General features: G+C 26.7%; 2 protein-coding genes across 2 annotated transcripts; one reads left to right on the top strand and one right to left on the bottom strand.

The window, feature by feature from the left end:
- The first annotated feature begins 636 nt into the window (after positions 1–636).
- Positions 637–5,124, top strand: LOC127277618 (uncharacterized). Its single transcript, XM_051298904.1, has 6 exons — positions 637–754; positions 851–1,042; positions 1,122–1,241; positions 1,332–1,535; positions 3,186–3,522; positions 4,627–5,124. The coding sequence occupies exons 3-6, from the start codon at positions 1,122–1,124 to the stop codon at positions 4,974–4,976; spliced, it is 1,011 nt and encodes a 336-aa protein (XP_051154861.1). The 5' UTR covers positions 637–754; positions 851–1,042; the 3' UTR covers positions 4,977–5,124.
- Positions 5,125–9,380: 4,256 nt separating this feature from the next.
- Positions 9,381–12,163, bottom strand: LOC127277610 (uncharacterized). Its single transcript, XM_051298884.1, has 3 exons — positions 11,810–12,163; positions 11,467–11,594; positions 9,381–9,745 (listed from the first exon to the last, which is right to left on the bottom strand). The coding sequence occupies exons 1-3, from the start codon at positions 12,024–12,026 to the stop codon at positions 9,569–9,571; spliced, it is 522 nt and encodes a 173-aa protein (XP_051154841.1). The 5' UTR covers positions 12,027–12,163; the 3' UTR covers positions 9,381–9,568.
- Positions 12,164–16,527: the final 4,364 nt, after the last annotated feature.

Genomic DNA, 16,527 nt, shown 5'->3' with positions numbered 1-16,527 from the left:
TATTTAAGATTATTTAATTTTTTTTACTTATTACATATTTTAGCTATTTTTTGTCAAAAAAAAAAAAAGAAAGGTAATCATTAATGAAAAAAGTGAAAATTAATTTTTGGAATCCCGAAAAAGTAAGTTAATTTTTTTTTTAATATTGAGATTAAATTTTGTATTAATTAAATATTTTTGCATTAATTCGATTCAAAATATTTAAAAAATATCTTCTATAGAGATCGAATTTAAAAAATCAATTGCAACGTATAAGTTTTTGGGCAATAGGTCAAAATTTTAGTTCTTTAGGAAATAAAAAGTGTACTAGTAAAATTAAAAAATCAAATTACAACAAACGTCGATCGCATGGTTGTTGTGAAAAATCAAAAAGACTTTATTTTTGCACACGAAAATTTGCAAACGAAGAAATAATTCTTCCGCAAACAATCGAAATATCTGAAGTAAAAATAAAAAAAATTATAAATCTAAAAGCACAAAATAATTTTAAAAATATAGATTTCAATTTTGAATTTGGAAAATATATATATATTTTCAATATTTGAATTTTTATATTATTGTTTTATTTTCGGAATATTCACAAAGTATTGAACATTTTTTTTTTTTTTGCAAACAGATTCAAAAAATAATCATCAAAAAACTACAAACTCAAAATGTAAAAATTGAAGCATTACAGAATGAAATTTCTGAAAAACAAACTTTGGAAAATTTAATTACAAATAAAAGTGATTTACAATCAACGAATAAAATTACAGTATTTGTTTTAATAAATCTTTTCAAATAGTTAGATTTCAAGTAAATTATTTAGTTAATTTAATTAGTAATTAATTATAGCTAAATAAAATTACAGTTAGACGAAACAGTTTATAGAGAAAACTTATTAAATAGAATGCAAACTATGAATGATTGGGACATTATCAAAGAACAAGTAAATTATTTAGAATTATTTAAATATCATCCAAAGAAAACTTTAACAATAACGAAAAACTTGGAAAATTCAATATTTAATTACAATAAATGCAATTGTCCCAATTTTTAACAGGTATATATTTATAACCGTAGATATAATTAAATAAAAAAATTATTTTAATAATAATTTGTATTTTACACATTTTTTCTAGATGTTAAATGAAGATGATGAATTCAAAATTACAACTTACGATAAAAATGAGTGTACAGATAATATCAAATGTTGTAAAGTGAAACAAGCATTGAATCTCATTGGTGGAGAAATAAATAAAGTAAAAAATCTTAATTTTCAAGAAATAATTAATTGAAATTATAAAAATATTAATTAATAATAAAATAAAAAATATATAATTTTTTTATAGATTGATGACATCGTACATCGAGTAAAATATTCCATAGAAAATAATTTTCCTCAATTGGAAAATGAAGATTTTTCAAATATTCGATTAATGATTAACAATCTTAAACAACAGAGACAAGAAATTAATGAAATTCAACAATCTTACAATATTTACTTGAAACAATTTTCTGAACTCAGGGAAAATCAAAGTAAAACTATAAAACAGGTATAAATGAATATAATTTTTAATTTTATTAATATATTATTTTTATTAGTATCCTGATTTTAACTATAGGGTAAGTGTACCAATTACGGCGAGTGCATCAGTAACGACACGTTCATAAAAAATAACTATTATTACTATTATATTTAATATAACTGTTGCAAAATGATTAAAAAAAATTATTTTAATCTTTTTTTTGATACAATTACTTATAAAGATGCACATTTAAACAATTATTAATTTAATTATTTGAGACCAATTTTTTTTCGGCGCCGCAATTGAAATATTTTTACACTGAGAAAAATGTTTAGTCAGAGCAACCAAAATTTGGTTGGGCCAACAAAAAATTTTTGTTAGTATTTAAGCAACCAAACTATTTGTTTGAGTCAACCAAAAAATTAGGTTGAGTGTTTTTTGTTGGCATAACAAAAATGTTTGGTTAGCTCAACCAAATTTTTTTTGTTAGGTCAACAAAAATGTTTGGTTGATGAAACCAACAGTTTTTTTTGTAAAATTAAAAATTTTATTATACCTTATCTCTTTTCTTTTTATCATCTTTATTTATTTCATTGTTTATTTATTATCAATTTAACATTGAATTTATATTCATCCAATTGAAATATTTATGGACTTTGAAAAATGTCACCTCCGCCTGGGATCGAACCTCTGTTTTAAAACTGAAAGTCGGGAGCTCTGACCACTGGACTACCCATCCTTGTGAGAGATTTAAACTAACTGTTCTCTTAAGCTATGAGCTAAGAGCGAATTAAACTATTTGGTTGTCGCAACCAAATTTTGGTTAGGACAACAAACGATCATTTGGTTTCAACTATTTTGTTGTGTTAACCAAATTATTTTGTTGTCGTAACTAAATTTTGGTTGGAATTTAAAAATGTTCAACCAAATAATTTTGTTGGCCTAACCAAATGTTTGGTTGAGATAACCCTACGACTTTGTTTCAGTCAACCAAAATTTGGTTCCAAGAACCAAAATTGCCTAACCAAACAATTTTGTTGCAAACACTAAATTTTTTTTCTCAGTGTAAGATTTCCATTGGCTCCAATTTCGGCGGGCAAAGTATCTTCAAAATACACGCAATTTTGATCATCGAAACTGATACAAACACTCCGCAATAGAAAATTACGGTATCAGTTTTAATTTCTCATATTTGTTTAAATAATCGATTTTTATAAATAAGTTAAAAATTTTTTTTAAAAATCTAAATAACATAAGCTTTTAGTGTCTTAAATTGAGTTTATACAATAGAAATGTCGAATTTTCTATTTCAAAGGTATTTTGACTGGAATCGCGCCGCAATTAGTGCATTTACCCTATTAATATTATTTACATTTTTCTTATCATAATTGAAATAACATTATTTTAATTTGTGCTCACGAAGCTTAAGTACGCAACACTTATAATAAACATTTTTAAAGGAATAATTTTTTAAAATAAAAAATTCTATAATTTTTTGATTAATAAAAAATAACAAGAAATATTTTTTAAGCAAAAAATTATAGAATTTTTCATTTTAAAAATTATTTTTTTAAAAATTGTTTATCATAAACGTTGCGTACTTCAGCTTCGTTTTGTGTTCTTATAAAACATTCGATTTTTTTTGGCAAATTCCCTTCTTCTTGAAGTTATATTTAGATTGAGGAATTAGAAACCTCGGTCAATGAAATATTCGAATCTTTTGACTATTTGGAAAATGAGAAAAAAATTCCAAATGAAAAGATTCAGAAGGAAGAGGAAAAATTAAAAAACCGTAACAGAAAACAAGAAAAGGATTTTAATAAAATGATGGAATGGATTTCAAAACTAAAAGATAAGAAAACAAATAGAGAGGAAAATTGTCGAATTGATAAACTCGAGATGGAAAAATACCAAGATAGATCAATGTTAATTTATGCTATTAAACAAATCAAAGAAGTTATTGAAATGAAAACTATTCTCGACTCGAGAAAATTATTAAAATCACCAAAAAAAGGTAGTTTATTGAAAAAAATTTACATCCTAAATTTCTTTTCCTTTTTTGTTTTCAAATAAATTTTACATAAATTGTATTATAAATTAAACAAGGAGGGGGTCCTTTATGTTTATTTCATAAACATTATGCTTCCTCATTTTGTGAAGCAAAAAATTCGCTTCCTCGTGAAGGAAGCAATGAATTTGTCCAATTCAATTGATTGATTTAAAAAATTTCGAGTTAAAAATGTTTTAAATTAATTAAATTTTTTGAAAAATAAAGAAAATTTTAATTAATTTTGAGTGTAACATAAACTTTATATATACGAATCGATTCGTTTTAATGCAAGGAATACAATTATTTTATTCATCAACTTGAATTTTAAAAAAACACAAAATTTTTTAGCTAAAATATGAATTTTCGATTTTTCAATTTTTATTAATTCTCAAATTTTAAATCAAATCTATACTTTATATATACCAACCAATTCGTTTCAATGCAGGGAATAAAATTATTTCATATATAAACATGAATTTAAATAAACACATCATTTTTTAGCTAAAATGAGAATTTTTGATTTTTTAACTTTCATTAATTCTTTAAATTTCAATCAAATCTATACTTTATATATATCAATCGATTCATCTTGACATAAAGAAGACGATTATATTATATATTACCTTAAATTTTTCGATTTAAAAATTTTTTCAATTAAAAAAAAATTTTTGGAAAAAAGACGATAAAATTTTTTTTTTGGGGTATTTTTAAAAATCCTCTCGTCATTTTTGAGAGATTAATGTGTTAAATAAGCCTACCAAATTTTACCCAAATCCATTAAAACCTGTTAAAGATATCGTGTTCACAAAAACTATCCACACACACATACACACACACATACACACACACATACATACATCCGGACAATTGATCAGGATCTCATATAACATGTTTCTATATAGAGGAAAATTTGTTTTCACCATTTTTAAAAAGTTTATAAACGAAAGGACTACATAGCTTCCTCCACGAGGAAGCAAAAAATTTTAAGTTTACATTTAGGTATAAAAATTATTTAATTGAAAATATAATCAAGTAATTGAATTTAATTTTTGCTCAAAAAAAAAAAAGATCCAACCGAAGAAATTGAAAATGCTTCAGATACTAAAATTGAAACTAGTTTCTCTCATACAAAATGCTCTACAATGAAAAATTCCACAGGTTCCGAGAATTGGAAAAGAAATAAAAATTTATTTCCAAAATTTTTACAGAAATGCGATAAAAAAATTTCACCAAAATGCGATAATTTTCTTTTACCTCAAAAAGATCAAAGTACATTTTTATATTATAACAATAATTCATTACGAAATTATTTAACTCGAAAGGATATTCCGTTTTTCTTGAAATTAATTGGGAAAAATCTTGAAAAAAGGGAAATTAAATTAATGAAACTGGGAAATCAATATTTCAGAATACAATAATTTAAAAAAAAAATTTTTAATAAAAATATATTATAAAACATGAAATATAAAAAAATATAATAAATATAAATAAAACGAACCAAACGAGGTTGAGTTGATGTTTAAATGTCCGCGCATAATAAGGCCAGGTCCAAGTGAGGCAGCGCCATCTACATTGATACTAAAATTTTGGAAAATTTTCAACAGCCTTTTCTTGAAAACAAGATGGTAAAATACTTTTTCCTTTATGGATAATTGATTATTGGCAAGATATATACCAGCTAAAACTTTTTTTGAATTAAAATGATGAAAAAAATTTCATGTCGATAAATTAAATATGAGCACTTTTTTAACAAAAACTGTAACAGTACTTTCTCAGAAATTACAATCAAAAATGCAATTTCCATTTGGAAAATTGAGGGGCCGGAAACAATAACAACCAGTACGCTCGGCCGGTCGCTTTGAAGCCAATCAACACCTCAAAATTGAAACTCAAAATTCGGATTTTTCAGAAGCACTACTTTATAGAAGATAAAAAAACATATTTTTTTTCTCTTAGAAACTTTTTTTTAAATCCAATATTTTTGATAATAAAAGCAAAAAGCCCAAAAAAAATTTTATCAAATGTAATGAAATTTTAAAATGTAAACGATTATTTCTTTCACAAATAGTAATAAATTTGTTTACAACTTGGTATACATACTAAACTAGGTCTAATAAAGCCATTAAAACATTAGAAAAGGCAAAAAAATTATTGTTTTATTATTTTTAATTAAAAATTGAAAGAGGTCGATATTCACATTTTCTAACTTTTGACGATAAAATGTCTGCAGGGAATTTCAAAACTGTAAGAACTTCTCTTATAATATTTATTCACTACTTTTTCAGAAAGTTTTCTGCAAAATTCCAAATCAATTCCTGTTATAGTTTTTAAAAAAATTAATTTTCAAGAAAAAGCAGATAGCCCATCGCGTTCACTTAACCCGCTGGAGACTCTTTCTTGAAGTATGTGAAATTATTTCGGCTCGAATAATAAGAAATTAGTGAAATAAGAAGAAAGTTATGTTTATTTTTTGTGATCAGTATCTTATATGTATGTACATTAGTATTAGAATTGTTAACAATATTAATATTAGTAACATTTATAATTCATACTTGATATTTTGTAAATATTTAAAATACGCATATTATAAATATAATATAAATAAATATAAATAATATAAATATTATAAGAGAAGTTCTTACAGTTTTGAAATTCCCTGTAGACATTTTATCGTCAAAAGTTAGAAAATGTGAATATCGACCTCTTTCAATTTTTAATTAAAAATAATAAAACAATAATTTTTTTTGCCTTTTCTAATGTTTTAATGGCTTTATTAGACCTAATTTAGTATGTATACCAAGTTGTAAACAAATTTATTACTATTTGTGAAAGAAATGTTCGTTTATATTTCAAAATTTAATTAAATTTGAGAAATTTTTTTTTTGGGTTTTTTGCTTTTATTATCAAAAATATTGGATTTAGAAAAAAATTTCTGAGAGAAAAAAGATGCATTTTTTATCTTCTATAAAGTGAAGCTTTTGAAGAATCCGAATTTTGAGTTTCAATTTTTTCACCTTTTTGACGTGTTGACTGGCTTCAAAGCGACCGGCCGAGCGTACTGGTTGTTATTGTTTCCAGCCCCTCAATTAATAAACGCTAAAAAATACACCACCTAAGATTTAACAATCACGAAAATAACAAAAAAAAAATTTATTAAATATTTAACATATTGATACTGCTTTACTGATTGTGACAGCCCTTTGGTAGATTATGTATTTCAGGTGATTAGCAACAGCGCCAATCTCCTCCTTTCGGCAAAACTGCGAAACGGCTGTCATAATGAGTAAAATATGTTATGTTAAAAAACTTTTTTTTTGTTATTTTCATGATTGGTAAATCTTAGGTCGTGTATTTTTTAGCGTTTATTAATTTTCCAAATGGAAATTGCATTTTTGATTGTAATTTCTGAGAAAGTACTGTTACAGTTTTTGTGAAAAAAGTGCTCATATTTAATTTAAAGACATGAAATTTTTTTTATTATTTTAACTCAAAAAAAGTTTTAGCTGGTATATATCTTGCCAATAATCAATTATCCATAAAGGAAAAAGCATTTTTACCATCTTGTTTTCAAGAAAAGGCTGTTGAAAATTTTCCAAAATTTTAGTATCAATGTAAATGGCGCTGCCTCACTTGGACCTGGCCATAAAGGTCAGTCACAGAGGTTGACTGAATATTGGATTTGAATTTCTGTTAAATATTAAAATTAAAGATTCTTGGCATTGAGCAATCCAGTGTGACGTCACAACGCGTCGGTAAAAGCAATATCTGTACGTAGTTACCACGCGTGGGGCATGTTTACATTCAGTTGCATAGAGATTATGTGAATGCCGGTGAAATAAATTAATTTAAACAAAAAGTAAAAATGTTTAGCAAGTATTTTCATACTCTTCAAGGAGATGTGAAGCGTCGTTAATTAGAAAAAATAAAGGATATTAACAATTGTGATCCTTATGCGATTAAAGAAAGTGATTTGAGTGCTAATCTCAAAGAACTAGTGCCAATTGAAGTGGTTGATTTATATAGATATTTACTTTCAACACGTAGTTGCTACACTGAAGATGAAGTAAAAGCTTTTAAAAGCTTGGAAGCTTTTAAATTTCTTGTCGCTGGTTTTGTACAAAAGATTCTTTTTATAAAAATAAACGACAAGTATGTCGTGCGTGGTGAGGTATGTATATACGAATTTTTATGTAATATAGTAAATAGTAAATACATTAACTGCGTTGAGACACATTTATATATAGTATTAAGTTATAAATTAAAAATGAAAGAAATCTATGATTTCTCTTTTATTCATAAACTTACAAATTAATAGTTATTTTCATTGTTTTAGGTAGTGAAATATTAAGCAAAAGACAAACTAATTAAATATTACATTAGCTGCAGCAATTACTAAAAATTGAATTTTTTAAAATTTATATCAGGAAATTTTTTGTAGTATTGTTATTTTTATAATTATTATCTTTTTAATATTAGGTGCCCTGGTGGATTCGATTTGCGTAATGTCTACTTAACTAAGCGGACTTTAGGTAGACATTAGGTAGACATGTAAAAAAACGTATAAAAAAGCTATTAATCGACTTATTATGATAAAAAAAAGTTGATAAAAGGGTAAATGAATGTTTATAGAGTAAATTCGTATAAAATTTGTAATTAATAAAGCAATAAATAATTAATAATGAATGGAAATGTGCGCGAGGTACCTGATCAGTTCAGCTGTACAATTATTTTCGTGCTATTTTCATGAAAAGAATATAAATTAACTGCAAAAACAATTGATATTTATAAAAAAGTGTACCCTGGCGGATTCGATTTGCGTAATGTCTACTTAACTAAGCGGACTTTAGGTAGACATTAGGTAGACATGTAAAAAAACGTATAAAAAAGCTATTAATCGACTTATTATGATAAAAAAAAGTTGATAAAAGGGTAAATGAATGTTTATAGAGTAAATTCGTACAAAATTTGTAATTAATAAAGCAATAAATAATTAATAATGAATGGAAATGTGCGCGAGGTACCTGATCAGTTCAGCTGTACAATTATTTTCGTGCTATTTTCATGAAAAGAATATAAATTAACGGCAAAAATAATTGATATTTATAAAAAAGTGTAAAATTGATTTAATTTGAGTGTTTGCAATACGAATTATTAAATAATAATTAAGTTTTTATCAAATGTGAATAGTGTTGTGAAAACCTGTGAAAACTAATGAGTTACTACATTACCGATCGCATATGATAATAAAAAGTTCTCGATGAGTGTAACAAAAAAGCTGCAATCATGTCCGTAATTTTGAACGAGAAACAATTATGAAATCAATAATTATTTGTATAACTTTATTCTGCATTTTAAAATTCACTTTTTATTTTCTTTCAAAGCAAAAGCTTGGAAGAAAACATGCTCGCACTGTATTGTAAAAACTGGTGGCGCCATCTCTCATATGCGATCGGTAATGTAGTAACTCATTAGTTTTCACAGGTTTTCACAACACTATTCACATTTGATAAAAACTTAATTATTATTTAATAATTCGTATTGCAAACAATAAAATTAAATCAATTTTACACTTTTTTATAAATATCAATTGTTTTTGCAGTTAATTTATATTCTTTTCATGAAAATAGCACGAAAATAATTGTACAGCTGAACTGATCAGGTACCTCGCGCACATTTCCATTCATTATTAATTATTTATTGCTTTATTAATTACAAATTTTGTACGAATTTACTCTATAAACATTCATTTACCCTTTTATCAACTTTTTTTTATCATAATAAGTCGATTAATAGCTTTTTTATACGTTTTTTTACATGTCTACCTAATGTCTACCTAAAGTCCGCTTAGTTAAGTAGACATTACGCAAATCGAATCCGCCAAGGTGTCAGAAAATTATAATATTTATTTATGGCTCAGCAGAAATTTTTAAAATTAATTCCATTATCAAAGAAATTCTTTATTTTTCTCACGACTGTCAACCGCTGAGTTATTATGATTATATATGAGTTTCTAATTTTTTCTTCTTTTATAGGTAAAACATTCAGAAACTGCTTCGTTTTCCTTTGGCAATGAAACGATTTCATTGGTTTCTATCACTAGATTCGGAAATGAAACCTCGGTCGATGAATCTGCTCCTTCAACATGTGGGATGCTTTTTTCAATTAAAATTGAAAGTTTCTGGTAAGCCTAAAAAATTGTTTAGTTTAATCGAGTTAAAATATTCACATAAAATACGTAACAATACTTTATAGACAGGATTGCCACAAGAATTCATTTTTTAATTTCTCTGACTTTTCCCTGACATTAAAAAAATTTTTCCTGACAGAAAATTTTTAGTACAGATAAAAAATTTTACCAAAATTTAATGTCAAGGTTACCACCAAAATTTCATTTCGTTTTTCCTTGACTTTTCCTTGATTTCCCAATGGAATTTCGAATTTTTCTCTGACCCAAATGAAAAATTTTCAAAAGGTTGTCCTTTTTAAAAAATTAGTCAACAATTTTTACACGCAAAAATTTTAATTAAAATTTTTAAAAAATGGAATTATCGGTGCATTTTTAAAATTTTAATATTTTTTTTAGTATTTTTGATAGAAATTTTTAACTTTTTAATTTAAAATTTCCGGAAATTCAATTATTTTTAACAACATAAAGAATAAATTATTCAAAATTCAATTATTTTTAACAATCTAAAGTGCAAATCTTTCAGAATTGAATTATTTAAAACATTTTTCAATTAAAAATTTTCTAAAATTCAATTATTGTGAAAAATTTGTAAAAAATTGTTCAGTTCAAATTTACAAAAATTTCAAGTTCAAATATCTTGAAATTGAATTATTTAATAAAATCAAATTTGTAGCTCTTTCCAAAATTCAATTGTTTAAAAAATTTTTGAATTTAAAAATTCTCAAAAATTCAATTATTGTCTGAAGTATGTAAACAAATCTTCAATAATTTAAATTTGAAATAATTGAATTTTTAATTGATTTGAACTTGGAATAATTGAATTTTTAATTCATTAAAATTTAGAGTGATCAGATTTGTCACTAAAATTTTATTTTGTTTTTCCCTGACCCAAATGCAAAAGTTTGAAGAGATTTTCAACTATAAAAAAATTAAACAAGTATTTTTAAAACTTAAAATTTGAATTAAAATTTTTAAAAAACGTAATTTTTGTAGCATTTATACAACTTTTATACTTTCCAGTACTTTTGACAAAATTCCCCGACGTTTCCCTGATTTCCCTGAGCCATGGTAACCCTGAATGTTATAAAGCTTAAAAGACATTTCCAAATTCATTTTATCGGTATTTTACTTTATAAAATTTTGTTCAATTTTTTGAAAATTTAAATTATTTTTTTCATGTTTAATTTCATCCAATTTCAAAATCTTCCCTGACAAAAAACTTCTTCTCTGACATTTTCCTGACTTCCCTAACTTCCCTGACATGTGGCAACCCTGTTTAGCATGGATAAGATATGCAATTGTAAAAAGAATAAATTTTTATGAACTTTTTTCAGACTCTTAATAAATCTAAATTTTCAAGAAAATATTAGTATATATTTAAGTACAATTAATAAATGAAAGTTTTGATCTGAAAGAAGTAAGAGGAATTTACAAGAATTTAAAAAAAAATTTACAAAAATTCCAACTATAAAAGTAACATGATTATATTGTTCATCTCCACTTCATGAAGGCTAATCAAAATTCATACTTTTGTCGATTTATCATTTAAACATTTGAGAAAATTTCAATTGAAAAAAATTGTACACTTGCATTTTTTATACAATTAAAATTATTTACATGTATACTGTTTAATCTAACTTTTAGCCATAATATAGTAAATAAATATATTGATTATCATATTTTCAATGTTTAATGGTAATAACAAATTGTTGGATATTTACTCTTCTTTTTGTCCTCTCGTATCTTTCTACATCCGAGGGCTTCTTTAACATAACACCTACACTGTATCCCATGTGTTGATTCGGCACCCAATCGGGATGATGACTTTCATAAAATGCAGCTGGTTTACCTTAAAAGAATTATTATAATACATACATATATAATTGTGTATAATATTAATTATTTTTCTGATAATTCTGGTCATTCAATATATAAACATAGATGCGTGTATTCGATAGTTATAAATAGGTTATGTAATATATATATGTACTATATATACAATACAATAACATGTATAATATATACATATATTTCTTCAAATTATAAAATTTAATTAATACATACCTGTAATGAAATGTTTAGAACAAATTCGTCCATTTTCTAGTTGGGTTTTAGTTAATTCACCTCGTTTCAAAACACGTAACCATTTTTCTCGCCGGTCATGTACCAATTTACATAAATCTTCCGATTTTAATTTCCTAGCCACTGGAATTCGAAAAAAATTCACGGAATCAACTCCATTACGACTTTTGCAGTCAAGCACAAGACAAGTGGCAGGCATTTTATATTAATTTTTTAATTATAATAGCAAATTCTGACAAGTTGGTATTATAAGCAATGTAAACATGCCCCACGCGTGGTAACTACGTACAGATATTGGTTTTACCGAGGCGTTGTGACGTCACACTGGATTGCTCAATATTGTGAGGGGATATTTAAGGCCAGGTCCAAGTGAGGCAGCGCCATCTACATTGATACTAAAATTTTGGAAAATTTTCAACAGCCTTTTCTTGAAAACAAGATGGTAAAATACTTCTTCCTTTATGGATAATTGATTACACAGCCACACAAAAAAAAAAGTACCCGGGCCGGGGAATGAGACCACCTTTTATTGATGTATTTTGATGCGCTGAACACGAATCTGAAGTCTGTTTATCTCCATCACGTCAGGATTTTGACATAACCTTAAAAAACATAGCTGATTTTAAATGACAGGAGAAATTTTTTAAATAATGGCAGATTTGCTTGAATCTTGTTACTCGGGGGTTTTTGGGGTCGCTAATTACGAATTTAACGTCAGATTTATAAAATTCAAAATGGCGGATCCAATATGGCGGACGAATTTTTAAAAAGTAGTTGGATTTTTACGAAAATTGGTATCTAGGGGTTTTGGGAGTCGCTGATTTTATCGTCAGATTATTCAAATTCAAAATGGCGGATCCAATATGGCGGACAAATTTTTAAAAAGTAGTTGGATTTTTACAAAAATTGGTATCATGGGGTTTTTTTGGAGTCGCTGATTACGAATTTAACGTCAGATTATTCAAATGTAAAATGGCAGATATAGTACGGTGGTCAAATATCTTTATGTTTCTACATGTGTCTGCATCCAGGGCACCTCCACGCGGTGACGGTGGGCAACGGAGTTTGTCCGCTATCCGGCTAAGTCCCTGGATAATGACTTTGATGCCGTCATGGCAGACACACATAGCAAACGTATTACGATGCAGGGACTCGGAACCCCAGTATCGGCCAAGTTACATAAAAATTTCAACTATTTTTTAAAACTCGTCCGCCATATTGGATCCGCCATTTTGAATTTGAATAATCTGACGATAAATTTGTAATCAGCGACTCCCAAAACCCCTAGATACCAATTTTCGTAAAAATCCAACTACTTTTTAAAAATTCGTCCGCCATATTGGATCCGCCATTTTGAATTTTATAAATCTGACGTTAAATTCGTAATCAGCGACCCCAAAAACCCCCGAGTAACAAGATTCAAGCAAATCTGCCATTATTTAAAAAATTTCTCCTGTCATTTAAAATCAGCTATTTTTTTTGAGGTTATGTCAAAATCCTGACGTGATGGAGATAAACGGACTTCAGATTCGTGTTCAGCGCATCAAAATACATCAAGAAATGGTGGTCTCATTCCCCGGCCCGGGTACTTTTTTTTGTGTGGCTGTGTTATTGGCAAGATATATACCAGCTAAAACTTTTTTTGAGTTAAAATAATGAAAAAAATTTCATGTCGATAAATTAAATATGAGCACTTTTTTCACAAAAACTGTAACAGTACTTTCTCAGAAATTACAATCAAAAATGCAATTTCCATTTGGAAAATTAATAAACGCTAAAAAATACACGACCTAAGATTTACCAATCACGAAAATAACAAAAAAAAAAGTTTTTTAACAGAACATATTTTACTAATTATGACAGCCGTTTGGCAGGTTATATATGTCACCTGACGTTTCGCGGTTTTGCCGAAAGGAGGAGATTGGCGCTGTTGCTAACCACCTAAAATACATAATCTACCAAAGGGCTGCCACAATCAGTAAAGCAGTATCAATATGTTAAATATTTAAGGAAGTTCTCTCGCAAACAGAAATGACGAAGAGTTAATTATCAAACTTGATAAACTGATAGATAATGGTTTAAAGAAGATGTAGTTAAATTTTTAGAGGTCTAGGTGGATTTTGACAAAAGATATAAATAATTTTCTCTTTTCACATTTAACACGGGTTCTTATGGGAAATTGAATTTTTTGGTCTGAAATCTCAAATTGTGAAAAATCTGACGAAAAGATATTACTGGAACTTTATATACATAAAGTTTAATAGCCAATGTTCACTTACTTTTAATAAAATTGATCAGACCTGGCTTAGGAGACTCACAATTAATTATTTTGTCTAAAAAAACACCGTATTTTGACAATCAGAAATTACTTAGCACAACGCTTGGCAACGTTGCGTCTTGTAGGTTAGGTATAGAAAAAGCGCGAAATTTGAAAGTAATATAAGTAGTATATACATATAATAGTATATTCTTCAAAGATTCATAATAATGAATAATTATTTGAATTTGCTTATAAAAAATTAAGATTTTTAAAATAATAAATTATTATTATTATTATTTAACGAAAATAAATCAAACAATAGCAGACGACACGAAACGGAACGGGGGAAATATAATCCAACGTTGCCAAGCGTTGAGCTAGTACTACGTGATACAAATGAAAACTTAAATGGGCATTGATTTGACTGACGTTGGAGGGGTAGAACTTCCTTAATAAAATTTTTTTTTTGTTTTTTTCGTGATTGGTAAATCTTAGGTGGTGTATTTTTTAGCGTTTATTAATTTTCCAAATGGAAATTGCATTTTTGATTGTAATTTCTGAGAAAGTACTGTTACAGTTTTTGTGAAAAAAGTGCTCATATTTAATTTATCGACATGGAAATTTTTTTTATTATTTTAACTCAAAAAAAGTTTTAGCTGGTATATATCTTGCCAATAATCAATTATCCATAAAGGAAAAAGTATTTTACCATCTTGTTTTCAAGAAAAGGCTGTTGAAAATTTTCCAAAATTTTAGTATCAATGTAGATGGCGCTGCCTCACTTGGACCTGGCCTTAAGGAAATTAAAAATTCAAGATTTGTTAAATGTAATTGTTAAATATTCTGAAAATTTAGAAGGAGCATAAATATGGAAAAATAAAAAGAAAGCAAATGAATTTAAAAAACTATTGAAAATTGCATTTTCTATGACATGTATATAATCATAACCTTCATTTAAATATCGCGTTAGGTACCTTTTCTCGTGGAACGTTATAAATATTGATATAATAAATAACAATTACGAATAATAACCTCTCGTCAATTAAGAGTTTATTTGACAATAATGATACTAAATGACACATATACAAAGTTTTATGAACTCGTCCCAAAAAAAAGACAAATATAGAAAAAATGTAAAAACTAATCTAATAAACTGACGTAATCTTCATTATGATATCACATACATATAATATAAGAGTTTATTTGACAATAATGATACTAAATGACACATATACAAAGTTTTATGAACTCGTCCCAAAAAAAAGACAAATATAGAAAAAATGTAAAAACTAATCTAATAAACTGACGTAATCTTCATTATGATATCACATACATATAATATGTCAAAAGAGAAGGAATGATTGAAATATATAAAATTAGAAAACATTTTTCTCGTCGTTATTTTTCAATTACCAAGTCGAGAATTCAAGCTTTTTTTTCTTTAATATTATTATTCGAATTTCTAATGTATATTTTATTGTTATTTCAATTTTTATCACTTACAATAATTAAAAATTGGTATACATTTTATATTTGAACACCTTCAAAGAACAACATCAATCGAGACACTTTATTTCATCGATATAATAAAAAAACAATCAAGGTAAAAAACTATCGTAAACATAACTTATAATTTGTTTCTCATGCATATCATAATCATAGGTCCCATTCTTAAAAAAAAATTTGTTTTGTTAAAGAAAATCAAATATTTTATATCCACCCAGGTAAGGTTGATTCCACAACAAGCAAAATCGTACCGTTCTGAAGACGATTTTCAAAACAAAACGATTGGCGACAAGAGAAAAAGCATGCGCGCGCATCGTTTTGGCATGAAAATTGTCTTCAAAACGATACGATTTTGCCTATTGTGGAACCAACCTAAAATGTTTTTTTTTTAATTTTTAGTATTGGATGCGCGCGCATCGTCCCGTTCTAAAAAAATCTGATTTAGCTATTGTGGAAGCAGCCTAATTCAAAGCACATCACATGTTTTGAAAATTATTATTTTTTTTTAATAGCAATGCCAAATTGTAAAATTAATTTTCTGATGATAAAAATGAAATTTATAATTTATATGAGTGAGAGCTAAAGTGGATTGAAAACGTTGCAAGCAAAACTGAATCTCTAACTTTCTCTAAAATGAAAAAAGATTTGGTGTTAAAACCGCCATTATTTAAGGGTAAAATGGTATGTTTTAATAATTTCGAACAGTTTTGGAAGGTCCAGGTAAATAAACTATATTGTTTATAATAAAAACTGCAGTTTTTGCGTTAAAAACAATTTTTTAGTTTGAGGTTATGTTACGGTCACCGTATCCTTAAAACCCCTTAAACATTTTATTTTCTATACACTGGAGTCTCCCAAGAGAGGACTTCTGAAGAGAGGACTAAGTAGTGACGCGGCGCGGTAAGGAGTGAGGGGGGAAGAGATGGGCGGGATC

The sequence above is a fragment of the Leptopilina boulardi genome, unplaced genomic scaffold (assembly GCF_019393585.1).
Source record: "Leptopilina boulardi isolate dan_hultmark-lab unplaced genomic scaffold, ZJU_Lbou_2.1 LbouV2_172, whole genome shotgun sequence".
In the NCBI taxonomy this organism is placed as follows: Eukaryota; Metazoa; Arthropoda; class Insecta; order Hymenoptera; family Figitidae; genus Leptopilina; species Leptopilina boulardi.
This window is presented reverse-complemented; position numbering and strand designations above follow the sequence as displayed.